The 27,534-nt window shown below is 53.4% G+C and overlaps 3 protein-coding genes across 3 annotated transcripts; all 3 read right to left on the reverse strand.

Moving 5' to 3' along the window:
* Positions 1-1,382: 1,382 nt before the first annotated feature.
* P4HB (prolyl 4-hydroxylase subunit beta) lies at positions 1,383-11,157 on the reverse strand. Its single transcript, XM_064150826.1, has 11 exons — positions 10,944-11,157; positions 10,370-10,576; positions 9,461-9,594; positions 9,102-9,239; positions 5,709-5,813; positions 5,336-5,461; positions 4,743-4,943; positions 4,012-4,132; positions 3,605-3,786; positions 3,080-3,166; positions 1,383-2,422 (listed from the first exon to the last, which is right to left on the reverse strand). Exons 1-11 carry the CDS (start codon positions 11,095-11,097, stop codon positions 2,336-2,338), a joined length of 1,542 nt encoding a protein of 513 aa, XP_064006896.1. The 5' UTR covers positions 11,098-11,157; the 3' UTR covers positions 1,383-2,335.
* A 3,317-nt stretch (positions 11,158-14,474) lies between these two features.
* On the reverse strand, positions 14,475-22,710 carry ARHGDIA (Rho GDP dissociation inhibitor alpha). The gene is made up of 6 exons (XM_064150834.1): positions 22,521-22,710; positions 17,872-18,081; positions 17,423-17,506; positions 16,792-16,868; positions 16,551-16,614; positions 14,475-16,131 (listed from the first exon to the last, which is right to left on the reverse strand). The coding sequence occupies exons 2-6, from the start codon at positions 18,059-18,061 to the stop codon at positions 15,932-15,934; spliced, it is 615 nt and encodes a 204-aa protein (XP_064006904.1). The 5' UTR covers positions 18,062-18,081; positions 22,521-22,710; the 3' UTR covers positions 14,475-15,931.
* Positions 22,711-22,814: 104 nt separating this feature from the next.
* ALYREF (Aly/REF export factor) lies at positions 22,815-27,525 on the reverse strand. The gene is made up of 6 exons (XM_064150833.1): positions 27,231-27,525; positions 26,830-26,961; positions 24,516-24,663; positions 24,352-24,415; positions 24,038-24,215; positions 22,815-23,093 (listed from the first exon to the last, which is right to left on the reverse strand). Exons 1-6 carry the CDS (start codon positions 27,459-27,461, stop codon positions 23,079-23,081), a joined length of 768 nt encoding a protein of 255 aa, XP_064006903.1. The 5' UTR covers positions 27,462-27,525; the 3' UTR covers positions 22,815-23,078.
* Between the last annotated feature and the right edge of the window lie 9 nt (positions 27,526-27,534).

Consider the following 27,534-nt stretch of genomic DNA (forward strand, 5'->3'; position numbering starts at 1 on the left):
TGGCAGGTGTGTCAGGAAACATCCCTGTCCCACATTAGAAGTTACAGAGATCTCAGTCTGCCCCTTGTGTAACAAACCCTGCTCATGAACACTCCCACCATTGAGGCCACAGCTCAGCCACACCTGAAAGCTGCCTGCACTTGTTTATTCTCTGGCAAACACATTGATCTATTTTCCAAGCATCCTACTCAGGGTTGCATCAGGCAGATCATGGCTCGATAGGGAGACCAAGCAGTCTGCTCTGAAGACTGAACACTTTGATCCTGGTTTCTTGGAAAAGCAATTAGAGGTGTACCTGAGATGACACTACCCGGTAGAGTCCTCTGATGTACAAGCAAGCCCCCTCCCCTGAGCTCGGCAAGGCAGGTTTCAGACCATAAACAGCAGAACCACTGAAGAGCTCCACAAAATAGACCTTTCTGAACCTAGTCCTAGCCAGCACCTTCAATGGAACTTGTTACTCAAAGTGCTCCCTTCCTCCCCAAACATGAGGCAGCTACTATTAACCAACCCCAGCCACTAGCACTGCCATCTCTGTGGGCTACAGCCATGGCAGCCAGGTTATCACAAGAATGGAGTCCTGGAGGGAGGCACTTCTCAAAGGTCCTTTCCCACATAACCACAGGTTGATCACCAGTGTCCATTCTGCTACCACATACCGTTTTCTGATCCCACAACAAGCAATCAGCCCTAGCCCTGCTGCAAAGTTTAGTGCACAGAGGACTTGGTCAGGGTCCTGCTCCTAGGGGAACCACAGCAGGAGGCCAGAGCTGCAGACAGGTGGGAGTGTTGCGCATCATTCTGCCACCCCAGGGCCAGGCACCAGGAACGTCCCGACATGCCCTTTAGCTTTGCTATGCCCTCCTGTGTGACATTTATAGCAAATTTTCCAACAAAAATATTTCCAGCAGTAAGTGTCTGGTTTGGAAATAGCAGTGTTGCTCACTGGAGCACGTGTGCTTGACTAGCCAGGCTACAGGCAGTCCCAGCTTTCCCTGTAGGCAAATTCCTTGGTGAACCGCTCCAGGGCACCAAGGTCTCCATTTGTTTCCAGCCAGCTGGCAAGCAGAGAACTTGTTTTGGAGCCCAAGAACATGCCCCTTCACTGGTAACAGCTAGTGTCTGCCCAAGCTGACTGAATTTGGATATGAGTGGATTGTCACCTTGACAAACCTTTCCTTTTTAGGTTGTGCAGCATAAACGTCTTTGTGTTACAGTACCAGAAGCCACCTGCAGAGCCATTGTTCAGAAAACAGCACCTTTGAGAAATTACTGTTGAGAACGCTGATTTCCATTCCAAAAACCACTCTAGAATTCTGGTCCTCTTTCAGGTCAGGCTCAAATGTATTTGTTCTATATTCTAACGAAGACAGAGACATTAATAGTATTAAAATCTCAACTTTATTTGGCCAACAAATTCGGTTCCAATGTTACTTTAGCGGAATGCTAAGAACCAGCCTGATGCAGCTCAGGCTTTTGAGGCACTCCCCTGTTCAAGTTCCTCCCCACACCCAGTTAATTGCAAATGTCCTTGTTTGTTCTAGTTTATCAGGCCCTCCCACACCACCCACCTGCCTGGTCAACCCACTCAAAAAGATGCATGGAAAGGGATTGCAAAAGTCTCATATTTGATCAAAAGGATGGTAACACAGCCAGGTCTTTAGACCACCTCCACCCTCAGAGCCTGCCACAGCCAGTGCACACAGTATTCCACCCTTCCAGGTGTTTGGAATAGTCATCCCTAAGTGTTTTAGAGCAGAGGGTCAAAAAACAATCTGGCCAGTGTGAAGAGAAGCACCTTAGTTACACCTTTCTCCAGGATGATGCCATCAGCCTTCTGCCTCTTTCCTGCACACTCCAAAGGCTGATTCCAGGGAAGAACAGCTGAGGCCATTAAGGACCCTGCTGAGTGCAGAAATCAGCTACAGGCTTCAGTTTGAAAAAAGAGGAAAATAGCTTTCTTGGAAGATGTTAGTGGCAAGGCTCCAGAATGTTGGGCCATTGAACTCGTGCTACCACTTCACAATCTGTTTCTACCCAGAAGAACAGAATACTTCAAACAAAAGCTGTGTACAAAAAAAGTACATCACAATAAAAAAAGAGCCCAGCTGGCTGGGCTGGCTACCTAGTGACAGATCCCTTCTCAAAAGTGAAAAGAAAAAAAAAGAAAGTGTATGGACAAGTGAGGGTAAAGTGTTACTTTAGAAGCCAATCCCTGGATTTCCAGTCATTCACCTTCTGCTTTAAATCTTAATGGGTTTCTGCCTCGCTGGGCTGCGCAACAGCAGCCAATTTAGTGTCTTGATTTTTTGGGTGCTGTAGATCAGTCTTCTCTTTACAATTCATCCTTTTGGAGTTTCTGCTCATCATCATCACCTTCTTCAAGGTCTGTTTCTTCATCTGTCTCCACATCCTCCAGATCCTGTATAGGTTACAGACAGCTACAAGTTTCTGGCATATTAGGCAGATCCAAACTCAAGTACTGAACAACATCTCTAACCTGTTCACTGCTGCCACATGAACAAGAAGCCCAGAGACTTCTACTAAAAGCTTTGGGATTTTAGACACTGGGGATTAGGAACCCCAAAAGCTGGGACCTGCAGCACCCAGCAGATGAGGAGCTCCCAGCTACATACACTGCCTGCATAATGGTCTAGCTTGGAAGGCACCTCCAAAGGTCATCTAGTCCAACCCCCTCGCAGTCAGAAACATCCTCAACTACACCAGGTTGCTCAGAGTCATCATAGTGCCCAAGTTCCAGGGCAGAGCAGGATTCTTTGTGAGGAACAAGCTCTCTGAGTATTCAGTTTGCCCAACCACCAGAGACAGCTTATGTAAATTTAGAGGCTACAGTATCAGCAGTTTCCATATATTTGTGTTTAAGCCTCCCAAGAACATTTACTTCACACCCAAAAGGAACCCATCACAGGCCAGTAGTCCACCATGCTGTAACTGACCATGTCTTGTTTTATGATGTGGGTACTTTTGCTCAGCAGTACTCTCCTCTTGTCACATAACTCATTTAGGACTTAAGACTCTGGATCAGACCCAACCCATACTCCACATTCACGTTACTCACATCATCAGCTGCTGCCCCATCCTGACCACCACTCTCCAAGAACTTTTTGAAGCCTTCTAATGTCCTCTCCCCATTATAGTCAATTACCTACACAGGAAAAAAACAAACATGAAGAGAATGGTTATGGGGACCTACAGAACCATACCCCTGGGGAGGAAAAATCTCTTTCTGAGCAACAGTTCACATGCCAAGCAAAAGGGAATTTAAAAATTCACCTTCACCCATACGAGACGAAGGAAAACAGCTCAGCCACTAGACTTCAGAGATCACTGCGAGGAAAGAATAGCCTGCAGATGAGCACACTGTCCTCTGCTATGCTCCCTCTTCCCCAAACCCACATCCCACCCCCACCAAACTCCTTCCTACAGCCCAGCCCCCCAGAGGGTCTCAATGTCCTGTAGACTCGATGTATTCCATCCCTACAGAATGGAGAACCCTCCCAAAGGCCTTGTCCAAAACAAACTCAAGCACTGCTAAAGCTCCCTTGTTAAGCAATGATCTATTAAAGGTCAGCTGCCTTCTTACATTTCTGCCAGAGCCTGCAGGGAAGAACTTGAGCGTGGGGAAGCTGTGGATTTTCACTGCCTCCACTTCGTTGGCTGTTGAATCCATCTTGGCAATGACAATGTTCTCATGGTCCCTGTAGGTCTCTCCCAGCTTGTCCCAGATAGGAGCCAGCTGCTTACAGTGACCACACCAGGGGGCATCTGTTAAATGCAAAAAATATCATTAGTACCAATAGCCTAATGAGTTACCACCACCTCTCCCCCTCTGCCCCCACACCAGACAGTTGACACACATCTTTTCAACCCAGGCACTCCCTTTGTGACTTAGATTCTGCAAGATGCTTTCCCCCCCTAACCCCAGTCACGCAGGATTTTGGCACTTGTCTCACAGCAGTTACTTGGAATCAGCTGCTGAAAGACACTTACAGAACTCTACAAAGACATTCTTATCCTCATCAAAAGCAACTTCTTCAAAGTTCTTCCCAACCAGAACTTTGACAGGCTGCTTGTCCCAGTCTTCAGGAAGATCTTGACTCATCAGGTGGGGCTGGAATAAGAAGTGAAATTCAGAGACAGTTTGCTACGCAACTGCTTGGCATGTGCATGCCATCACATATCCTGGAAAGCCCAAGTTTAAATCATCTCTGTGCCTGAGATGGCTCAGGGCTGTGAGCAATCACATGAATCAGTCACTTCCTCTTGTCCTTATAGAATGTCTCTTCCTTACCCCAAATAAGCAGGAATACCAGGCCCTCCTGTGCAGAGAACACCAAATGACCTCTGCTGGAAGGAAATAGTGCTGCTGACAGTGCTATTACCACAGGACTGAGTTTAGCCAAGCTGCATATGGCTACCTCCAGCAGTTCAGAACTGAAAGCCCTTTAAGCTGTGCCACCCAAGTTCTTATCTTCTACCATCTGCTGAGTAACAGCACAGTTACCATAAGCAGCAAAAAAGATCAGACTCAGACTGTGTGCCAGCACATAGCTTCCCTCCCCAGTCTTCACAGTCCAGTAGCTTTGCCCTTCACTTCTCAGCATAAAGCCCACTAAATAGCCTGTATGTTAGTTGGATTTTCTCCTGATGACTCACACAGCAAGCTTTTTTTATGCTTGCTCAGCCAACAGGTTACCACCAGCAGCATTTATCTTAATTACCTTGATCTTGCCCTCCAGGAACTTGTTACAGAACTCTTTGATCTTGTCTGCTGTGAGGTCATCTGATTCAGGTTTGTATTTGGTCATTTCTTCCTCCAGTGTGATCAGACGTACAGCTGGACATTCTTCTTTCTTGAGACCAAAGAACTCCAGAATCCTCTGGTTATCAGTGTGGTCACTGTCTATGAAGATGAACAGGATCTTTGGAGAAGAAAGCCAAAGGCAATATGGTGAGGACAAGTACCACTGTAGCTATTGATATTTCACCCACTCCTGCAAAAGAAGCAGCTGAACTGGCTGCTCTTCCTTCTCTGAGTCCATGAAGAGGGCACACTGTCAGGGCACAAGCACTGGAGCTGCAGCAGTTCAAGCAGTACATGCACAGACCTGGCACTGCTCATGACTGCTCTGAGACAATCACATCTGCATGCACAAGGAGGAAAGTCAGGAGTTAACTGCTACTCCTTCAGCACCCGTGCAGACAGGTATAGATAGCACTAGCACCAAGTCATCCTCCATGGCTGTTGAGTGGATACAGGCAGTGTTATGCTTGTGAGGTGGGCACCTAACTCAATCCAAGAAATCCCTCTCACCTTCCCTTTGAAGTTTCCAGCTGCGCTCTTGAAGTTGTCCAGTTTCTCCTGATAGCCAGACACACTTTTTGGTAGGAACAGCAGAATGTGAGTCTTGATCTCACCCCCAAAGATTTTAGGAGCAGTCTGAAAAGCAGAAGACGTTTAAGAAGTAAATCAGTGTCAAGACCAATTTGGCTCTACTATTCTGACTGGACTTCATAAGCCTCCAGTATCCCCAGACTGCTTTGAACAGGAAGCTTGTGCATACCTTTCCTTCATAACAAGCTAGTGTCAGTTCAAAGATAGACAATCACAACCTACACTTTCAGCTGGGTTATATTCATACACCAACTACATGGAGGCCTTACCAAGTATCTAAAGGGACACCCACCTGCTCAGTGAACTCTATGACCAGAGGCAAAGCATTGGCCTTGATGAAGTTCAGTAAATCATCTTTTTTGAGATCCCCTTCAAAGTTATTACGACCTTCATCAAACTGCACAAAAACAGAGCCATTGTTAGAACACTTCCAGAGCCCACACAGCTTTCAAGAAATAAGACACATTCAATACCAGTTATGGCCCCACTGTAATCCCAGCAGTACTTGTTCAGACCAGACTTCTGTCTCTCAAGTAGGTCATCGCATGTTCACATCAAACCTGGATCCAGCTGTTCCTCTTCCTGGCAAGCACAGCCTTCAATCACCCCCCAAGCAGCAGAAGTCAAGCAGTAACAAGACAGTCAGCTTAGATCTCAGCATTGCTCTGCACCATCATGAAATGATGTGTGAAACAGGTCACCAAGGAGGACCTTCAGCAGCTGCCTTACAGTTTGGTCTTAAACAGAGCAGGAGAAGCTACCAGAGCATGGGCAGCTTTGTGATCCACAGGAATGAGCCAGGTCAGAGCAGACACATTAAATCAAGACAGTCTGAAAGCACAGCCCACCATGCATCACAACTAAATAGTGGTTTACTCTGCTGTGGGCTCTTGTAGTCTATTGTCAGAGACAACAGCACATGTTTTACAAGCACGTTGCAGTAGAGGTGCCAGATCCTTTTTTATACTGGGACTTCACCTGTATCCCTTTACCAGGATTCTTGGAACCTTGCCTGGCAGCCTGGAAAGGGAACAGCTGTAAAGGCCCATCAAGGTTAAACAGAGGATGTGCAGGACAACATCAAAGGCTCATGGCAAGGCACTGGTTGAGTTACTGGCAGAAGCAAAAGGGTGGACTCAGATAACCTTGTATTAGAGGAAGCATACCAGTCTCAGCAAAACACTTAACACAGGACATTAATGTTGTAAACACTTTAAGGAGTATTTAACATCGTCTTAGCACCTTCATAACAGTTGTTTGAGGGTCTCTGCAAGTCTGGACAGTTCACACAAGATGAGAATGAGCCAACAAACACACATGGTTTAGACCAAACTAATTACAGGAAGCTGAGCCAAAGCCCCAAAACATAACCATCAGTTAAGAAAAAAAAAAATCAATCTTGTTTCTTGTGCTCTAGAATTTGGTTACCACTGGTGCCCATTTGCAAGCACTCATGGTGCTACTGTGGTATCACACCAGAACAGGAAAAAGGGGGCAACGTTTGCCAGCTGGAAGACATTTTCCCTCTCTTTCACACAGAGCCAAGCACTTCTGCAGCACCCCAGGGGCTTGTGAGCAGCCTTTTGGAACAGGGTTCCTCCAGCTCCCAACACCTGACAGAAGTTTCTTGATACATAAATGCTTTTCATTCCAGAGATACCCAAGCTGACTACACTTCTGGAAAACAGTTACAAAATTCCTTTACTGTTAAGGCTGGTCCTGCCATTGCCCCAGCTGGGAAGCAGAGGAAACTTAACAGTGCACAGGCTTGATGGTTAGAGAAGGGTACATGAGATCACAGTACTGAGTACTGTGTTCAGTTCTGCCCCCCCCAGTTTAGGAAGGACATTGATATGCTTGAGCATGTCCAGAGAAGGGCGATGAGGCTGGTGAGAGGCCTTGAGCACAGCCCTACGAGGAGAGGCTGAGGGAGCTGGGATTGGTTAGCCTGGAGAAGAGGAGGCTCAGGGGTGACCTCATTCCTGTCTACAACTACCTGAGGGGTGGTTGTGGCCAGGGGAAGGTTGCTCTCTTCTCTCAGGTGGCCAGCACCAGAACAAGAGGACACAGCCTCACGCTGTGCCAGGGGAAATTTAGGCTCGAGGTGAGGAGAAAGTTCTTCACTGAGAGAGTCATTGGACACTGGAATGGGCTGCCCGGGAAGGTGGAGTCGCCGTCCCTGGGGCTGTTCAAGGCAAGATTGGATGTGGCACTTGGTGCCATGGTCTAGCTTTGAGCTCTGTGGTAAAGGGTTTGACTTGATCTATGAGGTTTCTTCCAACCTTGATGATACTGTGATAAGCACAAGTCCATTCTGCAGAGCACTCAGGATGAAGAAATAAACACACAGGGAACTAAATAAAACCTTGAACAATATCCTGTTAGTGACTGAAGCCCTGGATGTAACCCAGCCCCTGCTCAGAGCCCAGTGCTGGTGCTCCCAGTATCTCAAAAAGATGTTGGGTTCTAGAGAAGCATTTCTGTTTGCACTTCAGCATTTGCCAAAGGACATGAACAGAAGCTGAGGAAACTGCTGAAAACAGCAACTTCAGCTGAGCATTAGCCATGAATAGAGCACAAACTACAGAAAGCTAAGTGTCAGACACAGGGAAGCAGTCAAAATGAAAACACTGCTCCCTTCACCCATCCCAACTTCTTTAGCTGTAAAAACCCTGGCACTTTGAACTCATTCATGAGCTTACTTGCATCCTCAGCCATACTCAGAGATTCCTCACTGAGAATTTGTCTGCAAGCTCCTAGCTCCATAAAAATAACTGCAATTTCAGAGGTGCAGTGGAATAAAACAGGCTATTTTAAGCTAAAGAAAGAAAAACTGAAATAATTCAACTCTTTAGCCTGTCTTAGGTCAGAATGACTGATTAGATGACAGGTTTAATAAGTCTGAACCCAAAGCAGCTTTGTCCTGCCTCACTGCACCTGTATGTGCAGCATCATCAAGCCTAAGAGACCTCTGCTTGTATTCTCAGACCTAGAATTTGATTCCAGTGACCTGGATTTTAACAGTAAAAGGGATCAGTAAGTTTATCTCTGACTATGATGGCTGGCACCCCTCTACACATAACTTGAGTGCCCCAGCCTCAGCAGCTGGAACTGCAAATCCTCTCAGGAACTTTGCTGAAATCACTGAGCTGGGAAAACCTCTCAGTACGAGGCAAAACAGTTCTTGGATACAGCAATAACTGACTGCAGAGGCCAAACTGAGTATGCTTAAAAGCAGCTTTAAACCACAACCACAGAGAGCATCACAAGAAGCCAACAGAACTTGGATATCCTTCTGTTTGAGGTCTTTGAATCTAGTTACAACCCTCAATATTTTAAAGGTTGTGCTGATCATTACTGTCCTGCAGCCAGACACCTGAGGAACCAGGTACATGAAGAAAGCAGCAGCTTGAACTCAAAGCCCATCAGCTTCAGGACAGTGTCAGGTCAGGAGACCCAACAAGGCTGCCAACTGTAGGTCCCTCAACTGCCAGCCAAAGGGACTGGGCGCTCCCCACCCCACAAAGGGTCTACAGGCTCTGCTTTTCTTCTTCCAGGCCCGGAGGCTTAGGAACAGACAAACAGTGGAGAATCCTTGTCCAGGGCTGCCCTTATTTGAATTTAACTAGATTAAAAAGAGGCAGAAGATTCAGGTGCCGTGCTTACACTTTGCACCAACCAGTACCTTCTTGAAGAGGACCACGCCATCCTTGCTAAGCTGGTACTTTGTGAAGACATCAGCGTTAGAGGAAATCCCAAAAGGAATGTCATCCACAGCTTCTGCTGCCAACAGGAACTCCTTTGCAGCCTCTGATGTCAGATCCTGGAGAATAAAGAAAGATGTTTCGTATGGGACATGTCAAACTGCAGCACAAACATCTCAGGTCTTACAAGCTAAAGAACTGGAAGATCAAGTAAGGCAGGACAACGAGTGTTTCACAACTCATGGAGAACCTTCCCTAGCTGTCAAGAGCCCATGTGGCACTCAGCAGAGAGAGCCCCAGACACAGACAAGAGCTTTTAAAGTGGAAGCATAAACCCTACCTTAAAGAAACCAATCACAACCACTTCACTGGAATCCACTAATGTCTCTGCTGCTGCAGCATCTGCCAGAGTAGTTGCAGCTGGGCCAGTGCGTTTCTTCAGCCAGTTGACAATATCATCAGCTTCTCTGCCAGCTACACCAGAAAAATAAGAACACTGATTGACTTCTTCCTGCAACCAAGTACAAGGACCCAAGCCTCCTACACTTAGAGACAAGTGCTCAGCAGCTGGCCAAGAGGTCAGAAAGGATCAAGATATCATTTACACAACTCTTTCCCTTTCACTCCTAGTGTAATTAAGCTAATCCCTAATTGTCAAGTCAAGGTACAAGGGGCTTCCAGGAATGCACTCTTCTTTTGCACTTAACCCAAGCACATCCTTAAACTTTGACCAGTGATACAGCACTTTGAGATGCTAGTATTGCTCAATCATTCACCTTTTCCTTTCACACTCAGCTCTCTGGATGTTAGCCTCAGCATCCAGCATATGGCCTGGTTTTGTGGAACTCAACTTGTCTTAGCCTTCTTTGCACCACTTTCCTACACCTCATGTTTGCTCCTTCACCCCACCACTCACAGACATCCTTTTCTGTTCTGGGTGCTATACTGTTTGAATAAAATCAAGCCAGACTTGGACTGTGCTTCTTTTCCAAAGAGAAACAATTCCATCTGTTTTAACTCATATAAGGACCTTCTCCAGCTTTAGGTGGGAAAATCTGTTAAAGGCAGACATGCTCCTCAGCACCCCAAGCACGCCCACCACAGGGCCACTCCCCACATCGCTGTCACAGTGAACCTTGTCCAGCCGTGCCAGCACACACGGGAGCATGGGGCCAGGTGCACGGACCCGCCGCCACGTCGCTGCCCTCTGCACCCAAGGCCAGGCACGGGGCCAGCCGCCCCGGCTCACCTGTGTACTCCTTAGGAGCGGCCTTATCACCGTTCCTGAAGAACTTGATGGTGGGGTAGCCGCGCACACCGAACTGCTGCGCCAGCTCCGACTCCTCCGTGGCGTCCACCTTGGCCAGCCGGATCTCTGAGCCCTCTGCCTTCAGCTTCGCCGCCGCCTTCGCGTACTCCGGCGCCAGCGCTTTGCAGTGCCCGCACCACGGGGCATCTGCGGGACGGGGCGTCAACACCGGCGGAAATGCCCCCCATTTCTCTCCTTCCCAGCCCCGCCAACCTCCTGCGCTCAGAGAATCCCAAGAACAGACGCTGGGCAGGGACAATGGCAGCACAGACACCGCGCCCCGAGTCCGGCGGCCACCCAGCTCAGCCGAACGCTCCGGCAGCCTGCAAGGCCCGGCGCGGCCCCGGCCCCGGCCCCAGACCTGTAGAACCCAGTCCCCCAACACCTCCCGCCCTGGGCCTGTCCGTCCTTCTGGAGCCACTCTCTTTCCTCAGGACAGGCACTGCCGGTTCCTCCCGGTCTCAGTCCGGCACCCTCCCCCCACCCCGCTCCGTCCCGTCCCCGTCGCACTCACAGAACTCGACGAGAAGGTATCGGTGGTCCGCCAGCGCTTGCTCGAAGGAGGCGGCCCGCAGCACCAGGACACCATCCTCCTCTTCCAGGGCAGCGAAGACAGCAGGCGGCAGGACGAGACAGAGCAGCGCAGCGACGGAGCGGAGTCCCGCCATGGCGTTGATGGCGGCGGGTCGGGACGGGCCAAGCCGGGCGTGCGGCTGCGACACCGCCTCCACTTATAAACCCGCCCTCCCCGGCCGCTGCCGCGCCCCATTGGCCGCGCCGCGTCGCGCCGCCGCCGTCCGTCATTGGCTCAAGCACCCCACACGGCCGGTTGCCAGGTTTCTATTGGTCAGTAGGCTGGGCACGACCGCCGCCGTCCGCCGCGGGTTGGCGGAAGACCTCTCTTCCCTCCCGCAGGCTGCCATTGGTTGTTTCCTGCCCTGCGCCTCCTGCGATTGGCCAGCGCCGCCGCCCCGCCCGGCCGCCCGCGCTCGAACGTGGCACTCGGACGGTCCCGGCGGGGGGGACTGCGCGTGCGCGCCGCCAGGCGCGCGTGGTGCATTCTGACTGGGCCGCGGCCGCCGCCCCTGACCCACCCCGGAAGGGAACGGGCAGCGTCCGCCGCCCGCGGGGCCGCGCCGGGCCGCGCCGCCGGACACGTCGCAGTGCGCGAAGCCGGGGCGAGGCCCGGGGGAGGTGGGCACGGCGCCGGCTGGAGTTCAGTGCTGGTTCTGGGGCCAGGCGCAGCCTGCCTCATGGCCGCTCGGTGCTACCGCAGCAGCGCTGCCCCTCGCCTGCCCCTCCGGCCCTGAGCTCCCGCTGACAGGCTGCTCTCTGGCCGCTCAGATGGGCCCCGGTTTGTTAGGCTGCAGCCGTGCCGGGACTAAAAATAGGCCGTGGAGACAAAGGGGTTCAGTGCGGTGTGTGGAGCCCATTGGCGGCTGATGGTGGCTCTCGGCACATGACACACAGCAACCAGCCGTCATCCTGACTGCTCTCAGAGCTCAGCTGGCGAAGGTGAGCCTCCAGGCAAAGAATTCGATGTTGGTACCGCCAGCAGCAGAGGATCACCAGAGCTAGTGGAGGCCACTGCTGCACATCTATGATCCTGTGTTGGATGCCCGGCTGATTAAGTGTTGGAGGAGGGACAAGGTCCCTGGACACACCCTACCGATTTGCCAGCTCAGTGCCTGCCTGCGGTACTCTTTGCTCTCCTCTCACCTCTCCTGGCAGCGGCTGAGCCCGGTGCCCCAGGCAGGCAGCATTGAGGACAAGGTACCCACCAGTTCCTGGCAGATAACCTGCTTGTCCCAGCAAGCAGTTGTCCAGTCAGGAGCTCTGGCTGGGTGCAGAACTGGATGCCTTTTTCATGCCCAGAAAGAGTGCAGTGAAGTTTCAGATGGCAGAGCTGATCTGAGCAAAGCAGTGACTATGCACTGGCTGGTGCCTGGGGCTGTGCAGGCAGAGGCATGCTGGGCTGCCAGGGTGGGGACTCAGCTGCTGCCAGCATGAGATCCTGTGCTAATGTTTGGCCACCTTGAAGCCTGTCTGGTTCCATGAGCTCTTGGGAGCCATTGCCCTGAGCAGCTTGACTCATTGCACTGCCAGAAGGGCTCTGCAGTGAAGTGATTTGCTAAAAGGGCCAAGCCCTGCATTGGTGGTGTTCCTGCTGCTGAACCCTTGTTGGATGCACTGGCAGAGGCAGGCTTCACCAGGAGCCAAGAGTAGATGGCATGTTCCACTGCCAGCAGGTCCCTGGGGCTCAGAGCAGCAAGCTGTGTTACCATGTCAGCGGAGACAGTGAGACTGGTGCTGCGGTGCTGGCCTCCCAGTACATGTGCTTGGCAGTTCTGGCAAGGCCAGCAATGCTCACTGACATCTTGCAGGTTCTATAAGCATCCTTGACTCTGCCTTCCAGCACCTCACAGAGCACGGTGCAGTGTCTACCAGAGGAAAGCAGCACACTGTAGCAGCAGCACATCTCTGCAGTTTTGCTCCCTGATGGGACTGCCATCTGAAGCAGTGTGCCGCTTCTGTGCCTACCCAGGCCCTACCTAGGCCACAAATAAGTTTCTCTGGCATTGGAAAACATTCATTCACAAGTTCTCCCCTTCCCCCCAAGCTTCCCCAGCTGCCTCTTGGCAGACACAGGTGAGAACAGCCATGCCTGTGGAGCTGCAGTTCAGAGCTGCTGCCACACAACCAGCTACTGGAGCAAAAAAGCAGCCCAGGTGGCTCCAAGGGTTGCAGGCTACAACTCCCAGAAGGGGCTAATGCTTTAGCTTGGATGCCACAAGCAGGGAGAATCATCCAGCCCACCTAGCCACCACGTCCTGCTCAGCCCATGGCCAGAGCTGCATCTCTCAGGCTGCTCATGGACTTGGCTGCCAGGAAGGAGCACCTATCCTGGCACCTTGCAGTGGTGACCACGCTCCAGTGAAAACAGAGGCAGCGAATCTCCACTGGCGCCCCTCAGTGCCCAGAGTTAGAGCAGGTCGCACCTGTCCTGTGTTCCTCTCTCCACACACTCCACTGCTGGGCAAACAGACCAGCAGAAATGCCAACGTCTCGAGTTTGGCAAGAATTGCCAAAGAGCTGATGATTGCATCAGACAGGACCTCACCCTGACACCAACTGCCCACAGCGGCTGCTGGGGGCCAGCACAAGGAGGGCCTTTGTTCGCTTTATCGAGCACATCTGGGCTCACTCTGACCGACACGAGGGAGGTGACGCCTGCCCCGAGCTCCTGCTCTCATGGGGAGGCTTCTGGGGCACAGCCTGGGCACAGCTCACAGCATGGAGCAGCACTGGCAAACCACTCACAGATTCCAAGCCACATCGTTTCCTTCAGCTGCAGCACCTGGGATGGGCATCAGCTTTCTAAGGACCAGGGAAAAGTGGCCTGTGCAGTGAGCTCAGCAGGGTCCCTTCTTTACTCGTAGTTTTTCGTCACTGTCATGAATCTTTTAGACTGGGAGCAGAGCTAAGCCACCTCCACTGCAGCTCCTCCAGCACTGTGCAGCCTGTAAAGAGCTTTTCCTAGCTACACTTTCCTTATCCTTAGCACAAACATGCCACAAGCTTTGCAAACATCCGCAGGCTCTTATCATACTCTCGCCAATCACCTCCCTCATTCCTCTGACCGAGCAGGAATTTCGCTTGGTGCTGGCAGCTGGAGGGGACACACCACAGCCAAGGCAAGGCTCAGAACCCACGTGCTCCCTACTGGAGACCCCCACTACTTCACCACCTCACAGATCCTCTATCTCCACTCCCCCACATCCTTCTCAATCTTCAGTGCAGGCTACACAAAGCAGGGTGAATGGCAAAGGACACATTCTGAGGACAAACCCTGCGGCAGGGGCCTCTCACCTCTTCTGGCAAGGGCTGTCTCAGATTCCTGTTTCACAGCTCAGCCAGCCCAGGGATTCAGGTCTTCCCCAGCCCCAGTGTCTGCAGCAATCCTCTGCTGAACAGAGGATCTGCCACCTCCTGCTAAAGCTCCAGAGCTGGAAGCTCCAGAAGAGAACGAGGCTGGGCAGTGAACTGTCAGTTCAAAGATTTTATTTAACTGTCATAAAAGGAGAAGCAGATGATGATTCCAATCCTGTTAACCCGGTTCTAGGATTTACAGACAATATGCACCAAATCAAATTAACAAAAACCTCTCTAGGGGCAGGGCAGGGGAGAGTTAGAGGCAGAGACGTAGCTACAAGAAAGCCACATGTACTTGGTCCCAGTTCTAATACAACCTCAACGTGGCAGGATCCAAATGAGGGCTGCGGAGCTGGACCGTGCCTGCCCAGCCCTCGGGGCTCCTTCGCCTCGGGCGCAGAGTCAGCGCAGCCGCGGGGGTTCTGCTGTGGGCACGGCGGCGGGAGCCGAGTGTCAAGGCAATAAATACCGACAGGCCAGGCACAGATTTTAAAGGCAGAACAGATACATAAGGCATTAACCGCTTCGGAGTACTTGTCCATCGAGAGCTCTTTGTTGATCGCATCAGGAGAGCAGCTGCAGAAACAGCCTAGTCCATCCTCAGCCCAAAACCGCCAGGAGGGCAGGTGCTGTCCTGGAATTTCAGTGCTTTGCAGCGACCTTGGCTGCAGTGAGAAGTGTTGAGGTGATGGCAACTCTGGTGACTCCTGCGCCCACCCACCCTGTGGCCCCCCTTTCCTTGGAGGCGCAAAGGCTGCCAGAGGTCAGAGGTCTATGCCAGCAGGGCCAGGGGACCTGCCAGCTCTCCAGACAATGAGGGGGGCAGCCAGGCGTCCACCCTCCTCTCTAGAGGCATCCTGTCTTGGGTGGAGAACGGACCAGCAGCAAAGCGGGAAGTTGTGAATCTTTCCTAATAACCCATGAGGGGCGTGACCAAGATGAGTGCCATGCCAACGGACAGGGGGAGGGCGGGTGGGGCGTTTAAAAAGTGTAACAGGGGAAGGGCCCCCTCCCTAGAGGATACATGTTACACATTAAGGCATCATGGTTACAGGGAACATCCACAAATGACACTGCCAGTGTTCCCGGGACACTGACGGGTGGAAGGGGCAGGCTGGGCATGATTTTAACAAACAAACGGATTCAAGAACTGCCTGGCATTGAAGTTCTTCAGCTACCTGAGGCAGTAGCTACCCTGAGCTGTGCACAGGAAAGCCAAACATAGATCCTACACAGTACATGGGAGTCCCTCCCCTTCAGCACCCACCCAGACAGAGGAAGGTGAGAAGCAGCAAAGGGCTTGGCAAGGGACTGATCGCTCCCGGCTCTGGGCTGGGATGCACAGCCCTGGGACAGGCAGCTGGAGACCAGATGCAGACAGCATGGTTTGGTCAATGCACTCAGCAATGCTCTGGGGAGGGGGCACGGTACAAAACTGAGCTCTCTGGTCAAATTATAACAGGGGGTAAAAGGTAAGAGGGTTCCAATGTCAGCACTTTGGTACAGGGGAGGATTTCTATGGTAGCCACTGTCTGATTCACGCTCTCTGGGGTTTGGCCATGGGAAGGGCTAGTCCTTCCAATCCTTCTTGATGGTCAGGTTCCACTCCCAGGACAGGTGGTCAGTCTTATCATCATCTGTGAACTTGGATTTGATGTTGTAGCTGCCCCGGGCCAGCATGCCCTTAGGGGCTTCTTCCATGGGGGTCAGAAACTCATACTCCTCTGCTCGGGGGCCATAGCTCCCAACCATGTATTCAGTCTTGTCAACTAGAAGGAGAGAAAGAGGCATATGTAGCCTCCCCTGCAATTGGGGCAAGGCTAAAGCAAATGAAAGGTCTGATACTGCTATAACAAGCCACAAGGGAGCTGTGAGAATAGGAACATCATGTTAATATCTCCACTCCAGGAACAGTTTCCCTCGTGCTAACATCGCTGTCAGCAGTGATCTGCTCACTGTCACATGTCTAGGCCAGAGGTGCTGGTGCAGCTAGGAGCACAGGCTGCCACAGCAGCAGACCCAGAAGCCTTCACACATCACCAGAGGCTCAGCGGCACAGACGTGACTGAAGACATTCAGTCTCCTCCCATTACAAGCAGTGGAAGCTCCAGAGGGTGAGCCTTCATCACCAGTGGAGGGAGCAGGAAGCCCTCCCCCAGAGCAGCACCCCAGGCAGAGAAGCACTTACTTTTCACGCCTTTCCGGAACGTGTGCTGGATGTACTTCAACCCTGACACAATCTCCCTGTTAACCTGCAGATAGACAAGCCAGAGCTGCAGTAGACATTCCTGGACATATTGCCCACCCCATCCATGAGAGGAAGCAAGTTCCTCCATCACAGCAGTCCCCAGGGCTTGAGCACTGGCAGTGCTGGGACTGCAGCAGTCCCATCTTCCACTCATCCTACACTTTCAGATGCAAACTCTTACCCTAAAGGAGATTTTTATCCGGTATTCCACACCCTCCTTCAGCACAAACGCTTGCTTCTTATAGCTCTCCAGGTCACCTACAAAGAAGGGAGAGGGTTGCTCAGAATCCCTTTGTATTGTGGTCTGGGGTCAATTTAAGGTCCTCAAAGTGATGAGGACAGTGTCAGCAGTGGCAGGGGACAACTCTGACTGCCTGGCAACACACAGGTCACCGTTCTGTTTCTTCACAACAGAACCCTCTTGCAGCACTGCTCAGGCTGCCCAAGGAGAAGTGCAGGCAATGCAAGAATGATCCTTTGTGGACATTCACTCCAAGGCTGCCACCTCCTTAAAGCTGCCTTTGACACGGCTGCATAGGTTGGGGGACAGCTGCTGCCCTGCCCAGCAGCTCACATCTTTGCGAAACAAGGGCTGACACAGAGCAGGAGTAGAGAGGCCTTTTGCTGGGCTTAGGATGTGACCCAGAGCACAGAACCCTGGAGGACTCCAGCACCCAACTCTGCATTCAGCCCAGGGGCATTTCTGACGCAGGAGGCCTGGTCCACAGGGCCACCCATGCCCCTGGGGTCCACTGCCAGGCTCCATGCCAGCTTGGACCTGGGAGAAGGGCTGGAATTCTGTCCTAACTTACCTGTCAGGTCCAGCTCCAGAGGGCCAGGAGCAGTAGTGCAGACCAAAGTCAGTTTGGTGACAACCACATTTGGAGCATTGGGATCTACAAGACAAGTGGAAAGGCTACTGAACACCCATCCTAACACCAGCCAACATGACTGTTTCCTTCCAGGGCACTTCTTGAAAGAGCAGGAAAACCAGTGGAGGCCTCAGCTCCCCACCATGTTAGGCTCAGCTCAGGACCTCCCCAAGAGCACCCCCTCCAAAGCACAGTGTGCCAGCCTTCCATCCCTGGGCCTCATTCCTAGGGCCAGAGATTGGCATGAGGAGCACAGACTCAGGTCCTCCTGCTCCTGCCAAAACACAGAGCTGGGAGGGGAACAGCTCCTGGGCAGGAGCAGAGAGGAGGCAAGAGGTGACCAGCAGAGCTCTGCCCTGAAGGAGGCACAGCCATGTCCTGGGGCTCACCTGCAGTCACGGTGACAGCACCCAGCAGTGCCTCCTTGTACTTGCGCAGGCTCTCATCATCCTTGTCCAGCTCCTGGATCTCCTGGATGCTCTTCTGGGCAGGTGGCTTGTAGTTGACAGAGTGTTCATCCTCCTCGTTTTCGGCTGCGATCTGGGCCAGCTGCTCTGCTGTTGGCTCTTGCTCTGCCATCCTCACACACACGACTTGCACTGAAGTGGGAAGGAGAAACCTAACTGCAGCCACCTACCCACCTGCGCAGCTCCTGCCCGCTGGCACGGCCTGGCAGCACCAGCCAGGCTCCCCCACAACTGCCCTGCCATGACTTTATGGACTGTCCCCAAAGACTCTCGAGGACACAACCCTGCCAAGGCCCCACAGACCCCTTCACTAGGCCAGGTCTTGTACACAGCCCATGCAAGAGGGAAGAAAAATTCAGGCTTGGCTCTTTCCCAGCAAGCTGGAACAGGTAAGCAAACATCTCCAGACGTAGAGAAAACTCTCTCCCCAACAAGATCAATCAGGTGTGGCTTCAGTCATAACAAACCTGAGCTCAGAATAAACCAGTTCAGTTCTGCTCTCCACAACACACAAGATTCCAGCTAAGAATAGGCCTTTGCCCCACCCTGCTCTGCACTGTTCCACCCTGGCACAAGTGCCAGGAGCCTCTGCAGCAATCAGATCCACCCGCTGCTCTGCACTGGGTGCCTTGGAGCAGTGGAACAAGACACCCAGCTCAGCTGACCTCACGTTTGGCCCTTTTGAAAGACCTGTGTCACACAGGGCCAGGGAAACAGATTGTAAACACACAGAGTTTGGCTCAACTGAGCAAGACTAACTAGAAAACAGCCAGCTGCACAGTGTTAAGTGGGAGGGATGGAATTACAGTAAGAGCTTTTAAAAAGTGAAGTCACTGACTTCTGCTTCTGCTCCCAAACTCCCTGCGACTGAGCCCTCTTTGAAAGTGTGGCTGCAATAAACAGACATCCACGTGGCAGGCAATTCACCAGCATCCACATGCGTATCCCAGGCAGTGTTAGAGCCCCTTCCATGGCACTGCTGCTTTTACTTGGTTACCATCTTCCAATTTTCAGACCAAGCAGAGCCAAAACTTCTAACAAATGGTCTGAACAGTCCCCATGAGTGACAGGCCACAGAAGCCACCAGCCACCTCTCCTCGAACACTCACAGCTCACCAAAGCCAGCTCTGTGGATGCAGTGAAGGGTCTGCAGAGCAGCACTGACTGCAGTGTAGACCTGGCACAGGAGTCTAGCCTGGCTGATCACTCTGCACAGGAACAGCTCCAGTGTTAAACACTGACAATTCCCAGCAGCTGGCATAGCAGCTGATGTCCAGGATCAGATATCCTACCCTGACTGGGTAAGAAATGTGTAAATTTGGTCTCAACCAACCTCCAGATGTAGCAGACAGAGACTCTTTCCTCCCACACATGACCAGCACTCAGTTTTCACCCTTCCCTTAGGGTAACCCCTCCCAGAAACAGATATTTAGCAACAACCATGTGTAGGGTGCACAGAGAAAAATAAAACAAAAACACAAGTGAAAACCCAAATCTCCAGCTCATTAGTGGTGTTACTGTGCCTCTGGCCTCAATCCTGTGATTCCGAGCTAAAGGAACAATTGTGTCCAGCACCACAAGGATTAATCAAGAGCCACTCTGACCCTCATCAGGACTTTTAACTGATGGAAGACCAACAGAGCCCAAGAACAGCTCTTCAGACCAGCAGAAAGCACTCTTCCACCAGTGTCTGAGGCCAGGCTGGGGTTCAGATCTTTGTAGAAGCCCTGGAACTACACCACCTCACCTCTCACAACAGGCCTCCAGGAGTTGCAGACAGAACACCACCTCTGATCAGGTGTGCTGAGGCCCGTGCAGCAGTGACAAGAGCAGGGTCCTGACCTCAGCTGACAACACGAAGCCACCTCTCCTACACCAAACACTGCATTCCATCACCACAGGTCATGGTGCTTCAGCTACTCCTTCAAACACACAGCCAGAGGCGAAGGAGGTTATGAGGCTTCAACCTTGCCCATCAGGCTCTTCCAAGGAAGCCTTTATCACAGCTCAGGATTAGTAAAGCAAAGCTTTCCACAGAGTGTGAAAGAGCAGCCACCACACTGCCAGACACAAGGAACCCAAGACACACAACTGGACCTGAACAGCCAGGAGAGGAGCGACCCATGCTCATGTGTCCCACCTGTGCCATGCTGACACCACACTGACAGAAAGGAGAGACCTGTGTACTGTCAAGGGGCTCAGCACCCTAACAAAAGTGTCCTGCTACACTGCTGACCTGCTGCTGGGCCTCATCAGAGCTCCACACCTCAGGCATTGCTCTGAGGCATTTAGAGGAGATTCCCTTTCAGTTCCTTCTGACAGGAGCACAGGAGGTGCTCAGATTGCCCTGGTCAGCACCTCTGCACAGCAGCTCGCTGGCAGGTTGCAGTTGGAGCCTTGGTGATGCTTGGCCTAGCAGCCCCATCGGATGGCACGGACCTGCTGGAATAGTGTCATGGCTGCAGGGAAGGGGGCTCCATCCTGCACTTGACCTGAAAGCACTGTTACAGGAGATGGGCTCCTCGCCATGAAGAGATGTCTGGGGAACAGCCCTGGGCTCTTCCCGAATTCCTGCGGGTCACAGAAGCCTGAAGTGCTGCAGATGACAGAGGCCGAACCGCTCCCCACCTGGGAATTCACTGCCTTCAGTGCTTCCTCGGTCAGCAGTTTCTCCTGGATTCTCAGCATTTTTCAGGCAGGACAAGGAGCGCGCAGCACTGAAAGCAAGAGCCCCACCTTCTGCCGGACAGAAAAACTGCCAGGGGGGAATAGGGATACACAGCCCCGGGACGAGGATGCCACGGCACAAGTGAGACCAGGGTTAGTCAGAGTCTCTTCGGATGAGCTAATCAGCTTCAGTCGTCCATCGGGCCACAGCGCAGCCGTGGAGAGGCAGCAGTGCCAATTCCAGCTGTCCCCACCCTTCCTCCTTCCCCGTGGCGCAAGGGAAAGCTGGTGCAGCTGCTTGTCAAACTGGGCTGGAATGCGATCCCGTTAACAACCGCGTCTGCAGGGCTCTTTTCCAGACAGAGCAGTTCACAAATCCAGCTCACACGCAGCTCCCCACGCTTCTGTGCTGCAAGGAGGACATGGAGCCAGAGCTGCTTAAACCGGCTCAGGCTGCACTGCTGCTCAGAAATGAGCCAGGCTGGGGCAATTCCAGGGCCGTGGCAGGGAAAAGGGGATACCTCCCGAGGCTGAGTGCTGCCCTTGGACACTGACGGGAATCCACAGAGAAGAGGACATTCAGGTAATGCCACTCCACTCACCACTTTGTAAGAGCATCTCAGAGAACCTTCAGCTTGCCAGATCCCTGTGACTGGCTCACAGCTCTGGGATGAAGGACTCAAAGCAGCTGGATGCTTTCAGAGACTCAGCATTTTGAAGATGGATCTTTTGGGGGATTTTTTTGCTCCTGACATAACCCTGGACTGCAGCTCACCTATAAGGCACTAACTGTCATGAGCAAACCCAAAAGCACAAGCATATAATACCACACACTGGCAGCTTCAGCAGTTATAAACTTCCCATGCTCCTACATCCAGGACTCAAACAAGCCACATGGCTAACAGGTTGCAGCCCACCTCTGACAATGTCGGTGTGGTGACCACAGCGCTAAGCCGTGGATCACTTGTCTGCCTGCCTTGCCACTTGTTCCTGTGGTGGAAGATGACAATGAAACTGTCTGCTTCACAATACACAACAAGTATACCTGCATTCGAAAAACTCTTGGACAAGTAACACCACTGCTCTCTGGACCAGACCTGAAACACGTATGCTACTGATTCAGCCTCTTGGCATGACTGAGAGCTCTTCTCGTCTTAAGAAAAGTAAGTTTCGACTTTCGGACTTGTTGCAAAGAGCCTACAGAACCATAAAAGCCACTGCCATCCTTATGCAAGGTGGTGAAGAAAGGCAAAGAGCCGAGATTTCCTGCAGCAGCCACGCCGTGGTCTCTGCGCACGCTGCCCCGGATGCTATAACGCGGCCCCTGCCGACAGCACCACAGGCGACAAATCGGGCTCCTTCCTTACCCTAACTCGAGAGGACATCGACCCTGAGGAAGTTGCTTCCAAGTTCCTCATTTCGTAACCAGAAACCATTTATGGCAAATCTGAAACAAACGAGAGCGCTCACACCTCCAGGCGCCCCGGAGGGCGAAAGGCGCACGCTCTTCCGTCCACCGCCCCCCGCAGCCCGGGCAACGGGAGAGCCCGAGGGGAGGGCTCAGGACAGCGCCAGCTCCTCCTGGAGCAGCAGTCGAGCCGATCCGCCCGCGTTGCGCCCTGACCGCGGGCCAGGTGCCTCGGCAGCCGCGCTGCAGAACGGCCCTCATCGGCGGCAGCGGCTGTGTCCCCAGCACTGAGAAGGTCGTGCAAGGGCGCTCAGCTCCACGCTCCCGCGTCTCGACCGCGCCCCAGCGCTTCCCGCGGCCCGTGGCCAGCGGGGCGCGGCATGGCCGGCCCAGCCAGGGCCCAGCCGGGCGACCTCCCCCACTCCGGACCCCACCGCCCCCAAGAGCCGCCTCGCGGCCCGGTCCCCCCCTTCCTCGCTCCCCCGCCCCGCCCTACCGGCCCTGGTCGCTCTCCCTCCGCGCTGCGGTGACAACGCCGCCGGGATCCGCCCAGCCGCCCGCGCACCCCCGCACTTCCGGGACACGCCTGTCACTTCCCGTTATACGGGGCCGGGCCTCGCGCCTCACTTCCGGCGCAGCCCAGCGCGCTGATTGGCTGGGAGGCGGCGCGCGCGGCGGCGGGCCGGACCCCGGAGCGGCGGCACCGGGAGCGGGCGGCGCGCGGCGGGGCGGGGCGGGGCGCGGGAAGGTGCGCGCGGGGCGGGGCCGGGGGCGGCGCAGACGTGAAGGCTCGTAGACACGGTTCTATTTTATTACGGCAAAGGTGAAAAAGCCACCTCGGCCCAACAGGCAACCAGTAAAATGTATCCCAAAAATAACTCGGTACAAAACAGGTCTGCTCGGAATTAAAAAAAACCTTTACAGGAGTTTAAAACCTATCCCAGAACGAAAAGTAAAACAATTCCCATCCACGCTATGAGTGGCCACCGCCGCAGCCCCCGCCGGGAGCACGGAGCCAGACTGGAGTCCTTCTCTGTGCCCTCTGCTTGCCGATTTAGCTGGTGTCCATCTGGAAGAGAGGAAACGAGCTGGCATCGTGCACCCTTCAACGCTCCTGTAACACTCCATGGCACCCCCATAATGCCCCATGGTACCCCACCACACCTCTCTGGCAACCCCCAGCTTGTCTATAATACCCTGAAGCACACTATGGCATCACACCCATCCATCCTCCCTCCTCCCAGAGGAACCCTGTCCCTGGGTGAACCATCACTACTCCCCAGTACTGCTGGCCAGCACCATGCAAGTTCAGGGCTAATACAGGAGGGTCGATGGTGCCAGGGCACAGCTGACTCAGGCAGTGCCCTGCGGCATGACTGCAAATCACCCTCCCACAGTCAAATCTGTGCAAAGTAACACAATCTATATACCCTCGAAGCCACAGACTGTTCAAAGCATCATAGTCTCATATCATTTTTTTCTGGAATTCTGCTCATCCCATTCCTCCCACACTCTTGCCTTGCCTTTACCCAATTCCTACCACACTGCCTTTGCTGTCACCACGTACACACGTGACAGCTCTGTGGGTCCAGACTTTATGGACCTGTATCTACCATTAGCACCCTTCTTGGGGAACTGTATCCACCACTAACCCCTTCTCAGTAGCACCCCAGGTAGCTCTCACATGGATTCTTCTCTGCTTTCCATTTCCCCAGCCTGTTATCTCTGTGGACTTTGTGACACAGCCACTCTTCCCCACAGCTGTTCCAGACATGGCAGCACCTGCCTTATACCAACCCCAGTGAGCTGGGGCACAGGAAACACTGCCATTTCTTGACTTTTGGTGTCAGCAGCTGACAGTGCTCTGGAGCATATAAGCCAGCTGCTGGAGCAGAGCACTGCTCTAGTCCAGATATCTGTCAAACACTCCCTCTTACAGTCAGCTTGGGGCCAGCAGGAATTTCCCAGGTGGTGTCATGGGGAAGCTGTGTCTGGCGTTTGGGAAGCACTTACCCTGGCATTGTAAGCATCCAGCTGTGCATCTAGTTCTTCTGCAGAGAGCTGCTGTTTGGAAGTTCTCCCAGCTCCTCTGCCTCTCCCTCTGTTCCCACCACGAGTGCCTCGCCTGTTGCCTCCTCCACCACCAAATCCTGAAGCACCACGGCTTCTGGTCATGCCACCTCTGTTTACACTGGGATTTTCAAAAAGCAACTGGTATAGTGCATTCTGGTTAACCCACACGGATCCATGCTTCCCACAACAGGAGGGGGCAGGCACATCTCCACCCTGTGCTCACCGGGCACAGGGACTCCCATGTGGGATCTCACCTTTGTGCTGGTCTCCTCTGTGTGTCAATCTGTGACGTGACCAGCTGGATATTCATGGGGCGCCCTGGAAGAAGAGCAGTCCATGAGCCTGTGTGCAGTGGGACACTGCACACGGACTCCTCCAGCCAGCAGAACATGCTGTGGAGGGAGCAGCACCGACTCACCATCCAAGGGGACCCCATTGTACTGCTTCATTGCTTTCAGAGCGTCTGCCTTCCTTTCGAAGTGCACGTCCGCTGTCCCTAGGCTGCGCCCAGACCTGTCGTAGTGCACAGCTGCCTTCTTCAAGGTCCCAAACTCCGCAAAGAGCTCCTAAGAGGGAGAAGAGTGCACCTGTCCATCAGCACTGCAGACACCATACAGCTGGGAGACAGAGCCAGCAGCTCAACCCACACATCCACTCTCAGCAGCTGCAGGAGCTTTCCAAAACATTGATCACTCAGGAAGGATGGTTGCCACAGGTGACACAAAAAAAGCAGAGCTTCATCTTCAGTGATCACAGGGTGCATGTTCACAGCCCAGGACTCAGGGGAAACCTGATGTGTTTTCCTGAAGGCTCACTCAAAGGGGTGACCATTTGAAAATAATCTTGACTCTAATCGATTCCACGGAGGAGGAATGATTTTCTCCCCTGACAAATGCAGGGAGCCAAAGGGTGATCATAGGTTTATTATGCTGGACTTTCTTTTTCCCTTTAAATCTGTATCAGATCAGTGCAATTTAGAAACACAGTCTGTCAGGAATAGACCCCAAAACCTGAGATCAGGAAATCCCTCTCCTTATCCTTCCTCCTAGCACAAAGGGTGGAACAGAAGAGGCAGCAACAGAGCCACTTGTTTTGTTTAATTGAGGAAGCCACAAGTTGATGTTGTGGCTTCACAACATCCCTTAAAAGCTTCACACCGATGCCAGAGCTGCTGGGCGTCTGAGGGACAAGCCACCCCCTGTAGCATCTGCTGCAAAGCCTGCAGCTGTCCCCACAAGTCACAGCCCAAGTGTCTGCCCAAGCACCACATGCATTCTTCCACCTCCCAAGCACACAGCACTCCAGACAGGGCTGCAAGTCAGTTCCACCCTGGAGATGAACATTTCACAGCACTCAAGAAAGAAGCTTTCTGGACACAAGCACTCCACCAGTGCTCAGGCCCCTCCTCAGAGGCAGTTGCTCTGAAGTACAGAAAGGACGGAGCTCTACCTTGTTAACAAAGAACCATCTTCCAACCTGGCTGATTCTACAATCACCACATCTCAGGCAGCACTAAATTATAGGTTGGATAGTGACGACTAGGTGCAAATCCATTAATTCAGCTTTCCTCCTAAATAAACCACAGTTGGAAGATGGTCCACACCCTAGCCCAAGCCAGCGGCAGAAACAAAGTTTCAGCTGGACACAAAGCAGAAAATGACTAAGTGGAGGTGACTTCAGAGAGTCACGTTTTACCTATCAGGGCCTGGCTACAAGCAAGGAACTTATTTAACCCAAATCTGAAGTTACATGAGGAAAAGAGGTGGTTTTAAGTGCATTACCCAATAACTGGGTGACCTGAAAAAACCTAATTGTGTGGGCACAGCTTGATCAGCACATGAGAGTAATGAGAATGAATTCACCGATGAAGGAGGCAGAAAAACAGTTGCTTGCTCCTCCCTAGAGAGGACACAGGGATCAGAAGCCAGTTTAACAGGAAGCACTTTGCAGCACGAGTGAGCCCCAGAGCCCCTGGTGGGAATGTGTCTAGTCCTTACAAATCATTTCTGTGCAACTCACACCTCATCCTGACCGCGACCTCGCAGCCCAGTGGGAGCAGCACGCCCCAGGGCCAGCAGCAGGCCCCAGGGCCAGCAGCCCACGCACAGACCGCAGTGTATGCACCACTGAGAGAATCCAGCAGCTCCTATCCACAGCACATCTGAAACAAAGGCCGTGGCCCAAAGAGGTCACCAGGCTGCAACGCACCGGGTACCACCGGTGCTGTAGTGCAGAGGAGCCCGTGCTCCCTCACAGGTGATGTGCTCTCAGTTACATCTCCATGCTCAGAACGTGACTTGAACGGAGCTGTGCAAGTAGATCCCATAAAAGCAGAGCACCCAGACAGGCACACAGCACAGCTAAGAGAATTTCTGTGATTACAAAGACCTTCATAGTTTATACAGCTTATACTAAATCCTCCAGCCACAGCTGGACCCAGCCCCGCGGCAGCATCTTCCCACAGGCGCTGTGGCATCCACTCACAACGGGATCAGCTACCAGCTTGCAGCAGAGTACAGCTTTTCCTAACTGCAGCCTCTTGGGATCCCCTGAACCACTGCAGGACAGGGCGCCCGCGGCACAAACCCCGACCCAGCACAGAATCAGTTCATCAGCTTAGGAGTGCAAAAGGAGCTTCCGCGGGCGTCTGAAGCGCCCGACCCCGGCGCGATGAATTAAACCCCCCACGAACGTAACCCGAGCAACCCTTGGGGCCGCTCCCAAGCCTCTACCTGAATGTCCGCATCCGAAACGCCGAAATCCAGGTTCGAGACAAGCAGCTTCCCGCCGGTCTCCACGCCTGCCCCAGCGCCGAAGCCACTGTCGAACAGGTCGTGCTGCCATTTCTCGGGGAGCTGTTTCGGCTGCAACAAGACCGGGACCTCGCTCAGCGGTGCCGGGACACCGCCGGCCACAGGCCATCACCGGCCACGCCGCCCGCCCCACCAGGAGCGGACAAAGGGCTGCCCGCCGGGCCCGCCCTCCGCCCCGCCGCCTCCTGCGCGCCGCACGCCTCCATCCCGCTGCCGCTCGCCCCGCTCCATCAAAGGCCCGGCCCGGGCCCGGATCCCCGAGGCACCGCCGAGCCCCATGAGCGACCACGCTCCTCGCCCGCCCCCACCGCACTCCGTACCCGGCTGTAGGGCGCGGGCCGGTTCCTGCCGCCGCCCCGGGCCATCAGTGGCCTGTTCCGCAAAGGGCCGCCGCCCGCTCGCCCGGCTCCCACGCCGCCCCGGCCGGGCCCACCGCCGCGAGTGGCGCCGCCCCGACCCCGGCCACCCCGGCCGCCGCCTCGGCCGGCGCCCCGCTGGCTCCGGTTGAGCTTAATGATGTCGTCCAGGGACATGTCCATCTTGTCGGCCATGATGGCGGCTCCGCTGCGGGGCCTGCACTTCCGGCCGCGCTGTGCCCACGCCGGAAGCGGAAGGGGCAGGGGC

The sequence above is a fragment of the Pogoniulus pusillus genome, chromosome 11 (assembly GCF_015220805.1).
Source record: "Pogoniulus pusillus isolate bPogPus1 chromosome 11, bPogPus1.pri, whole genome shotgun sequence".
Taxonomy (NCBI): Eukaryota; Metazoa; Chordata; class Aves; order Piciformes; family Lybiidae; genus Pogoniulus; species Pogoniulus pusillus.

What these genes read in the sequence shown, in the direction of transcription:
- P4HB (XM_064150826.1), bottom strand. Translation starts at nt 11,097, where the DNA reads ATGGCGGGACTCCGCTCCGTCGCTGCGCTGCTCTGTCTCGTCCTGCCG. An exon ending in ATACCTTCTCGTCGAGTTCT is followed by an intron (nt 10,577 to 10,943) that starts GTGAGTGCGACG and finishes CCCGTCCCGCAG; the next exon opens with ATGCCCCGTGGTGCGGGCAC. An exon ending in CTGCAGGCTCTGGCAGAAAT is followed by an intron (nt 3,167 to 3,604) that starts GTAAGAAGGCAG and finishes TTTCCTGTGTAG; the next exon opens with GTAATTGACTATAATGGGGA.
- ARHGDIA (XM_064150834.1), bottom strand. Translation starts at nt 18,061, where the DNA reads ATGGCAGAGCAAGAGCCAACAGCAGAGCAGCTGGCCCAGATCGCAGCC. An exon ending in TCTGGAGCTGGACCTGACAG is followed by an intron (nt 16,869 to 17,422) that starts GTAAGTTAGGAC and finishes CCTTCTTTGTAG; the next exon opens with GTGACCTGGAGAGCTATAAG. An exon ending in GTTCCGGAAAGGCGTGAAAA is followed by an intron (nt 16,132 to 16,550) that starts GTAAGTGCTTCT and finishes CTCTCCTTCTAG; the next exon opens with TTGACAAGACTGAATACATG.
- ALYREF (XM_064150833.1), bottom strand. Translation starts at nt 27,461, where the DNA reads ATGGCCGACAAGATGGACATGTCCCTGGACGACATCATTAAGCTCAAC. An exon ending in TTTCGGATGCGGACATTCAG is followed by an intron (nt 24,664 to 26,829) that starts GTAGAGGCTTGG and finishes TCTCCCTCTTAG; the next exon opens with GAGCTCTTTGCGGAGTTTGG. An exon ending in CAGAGGAGACCAGCACAAAG is followed by an intron (nt 24,216 to 24,351) that starts GTGAGATCCCAC and finishes TGAAAATCCCAG; the next exon opens with TGTAAACAGAGGTGGCATGA.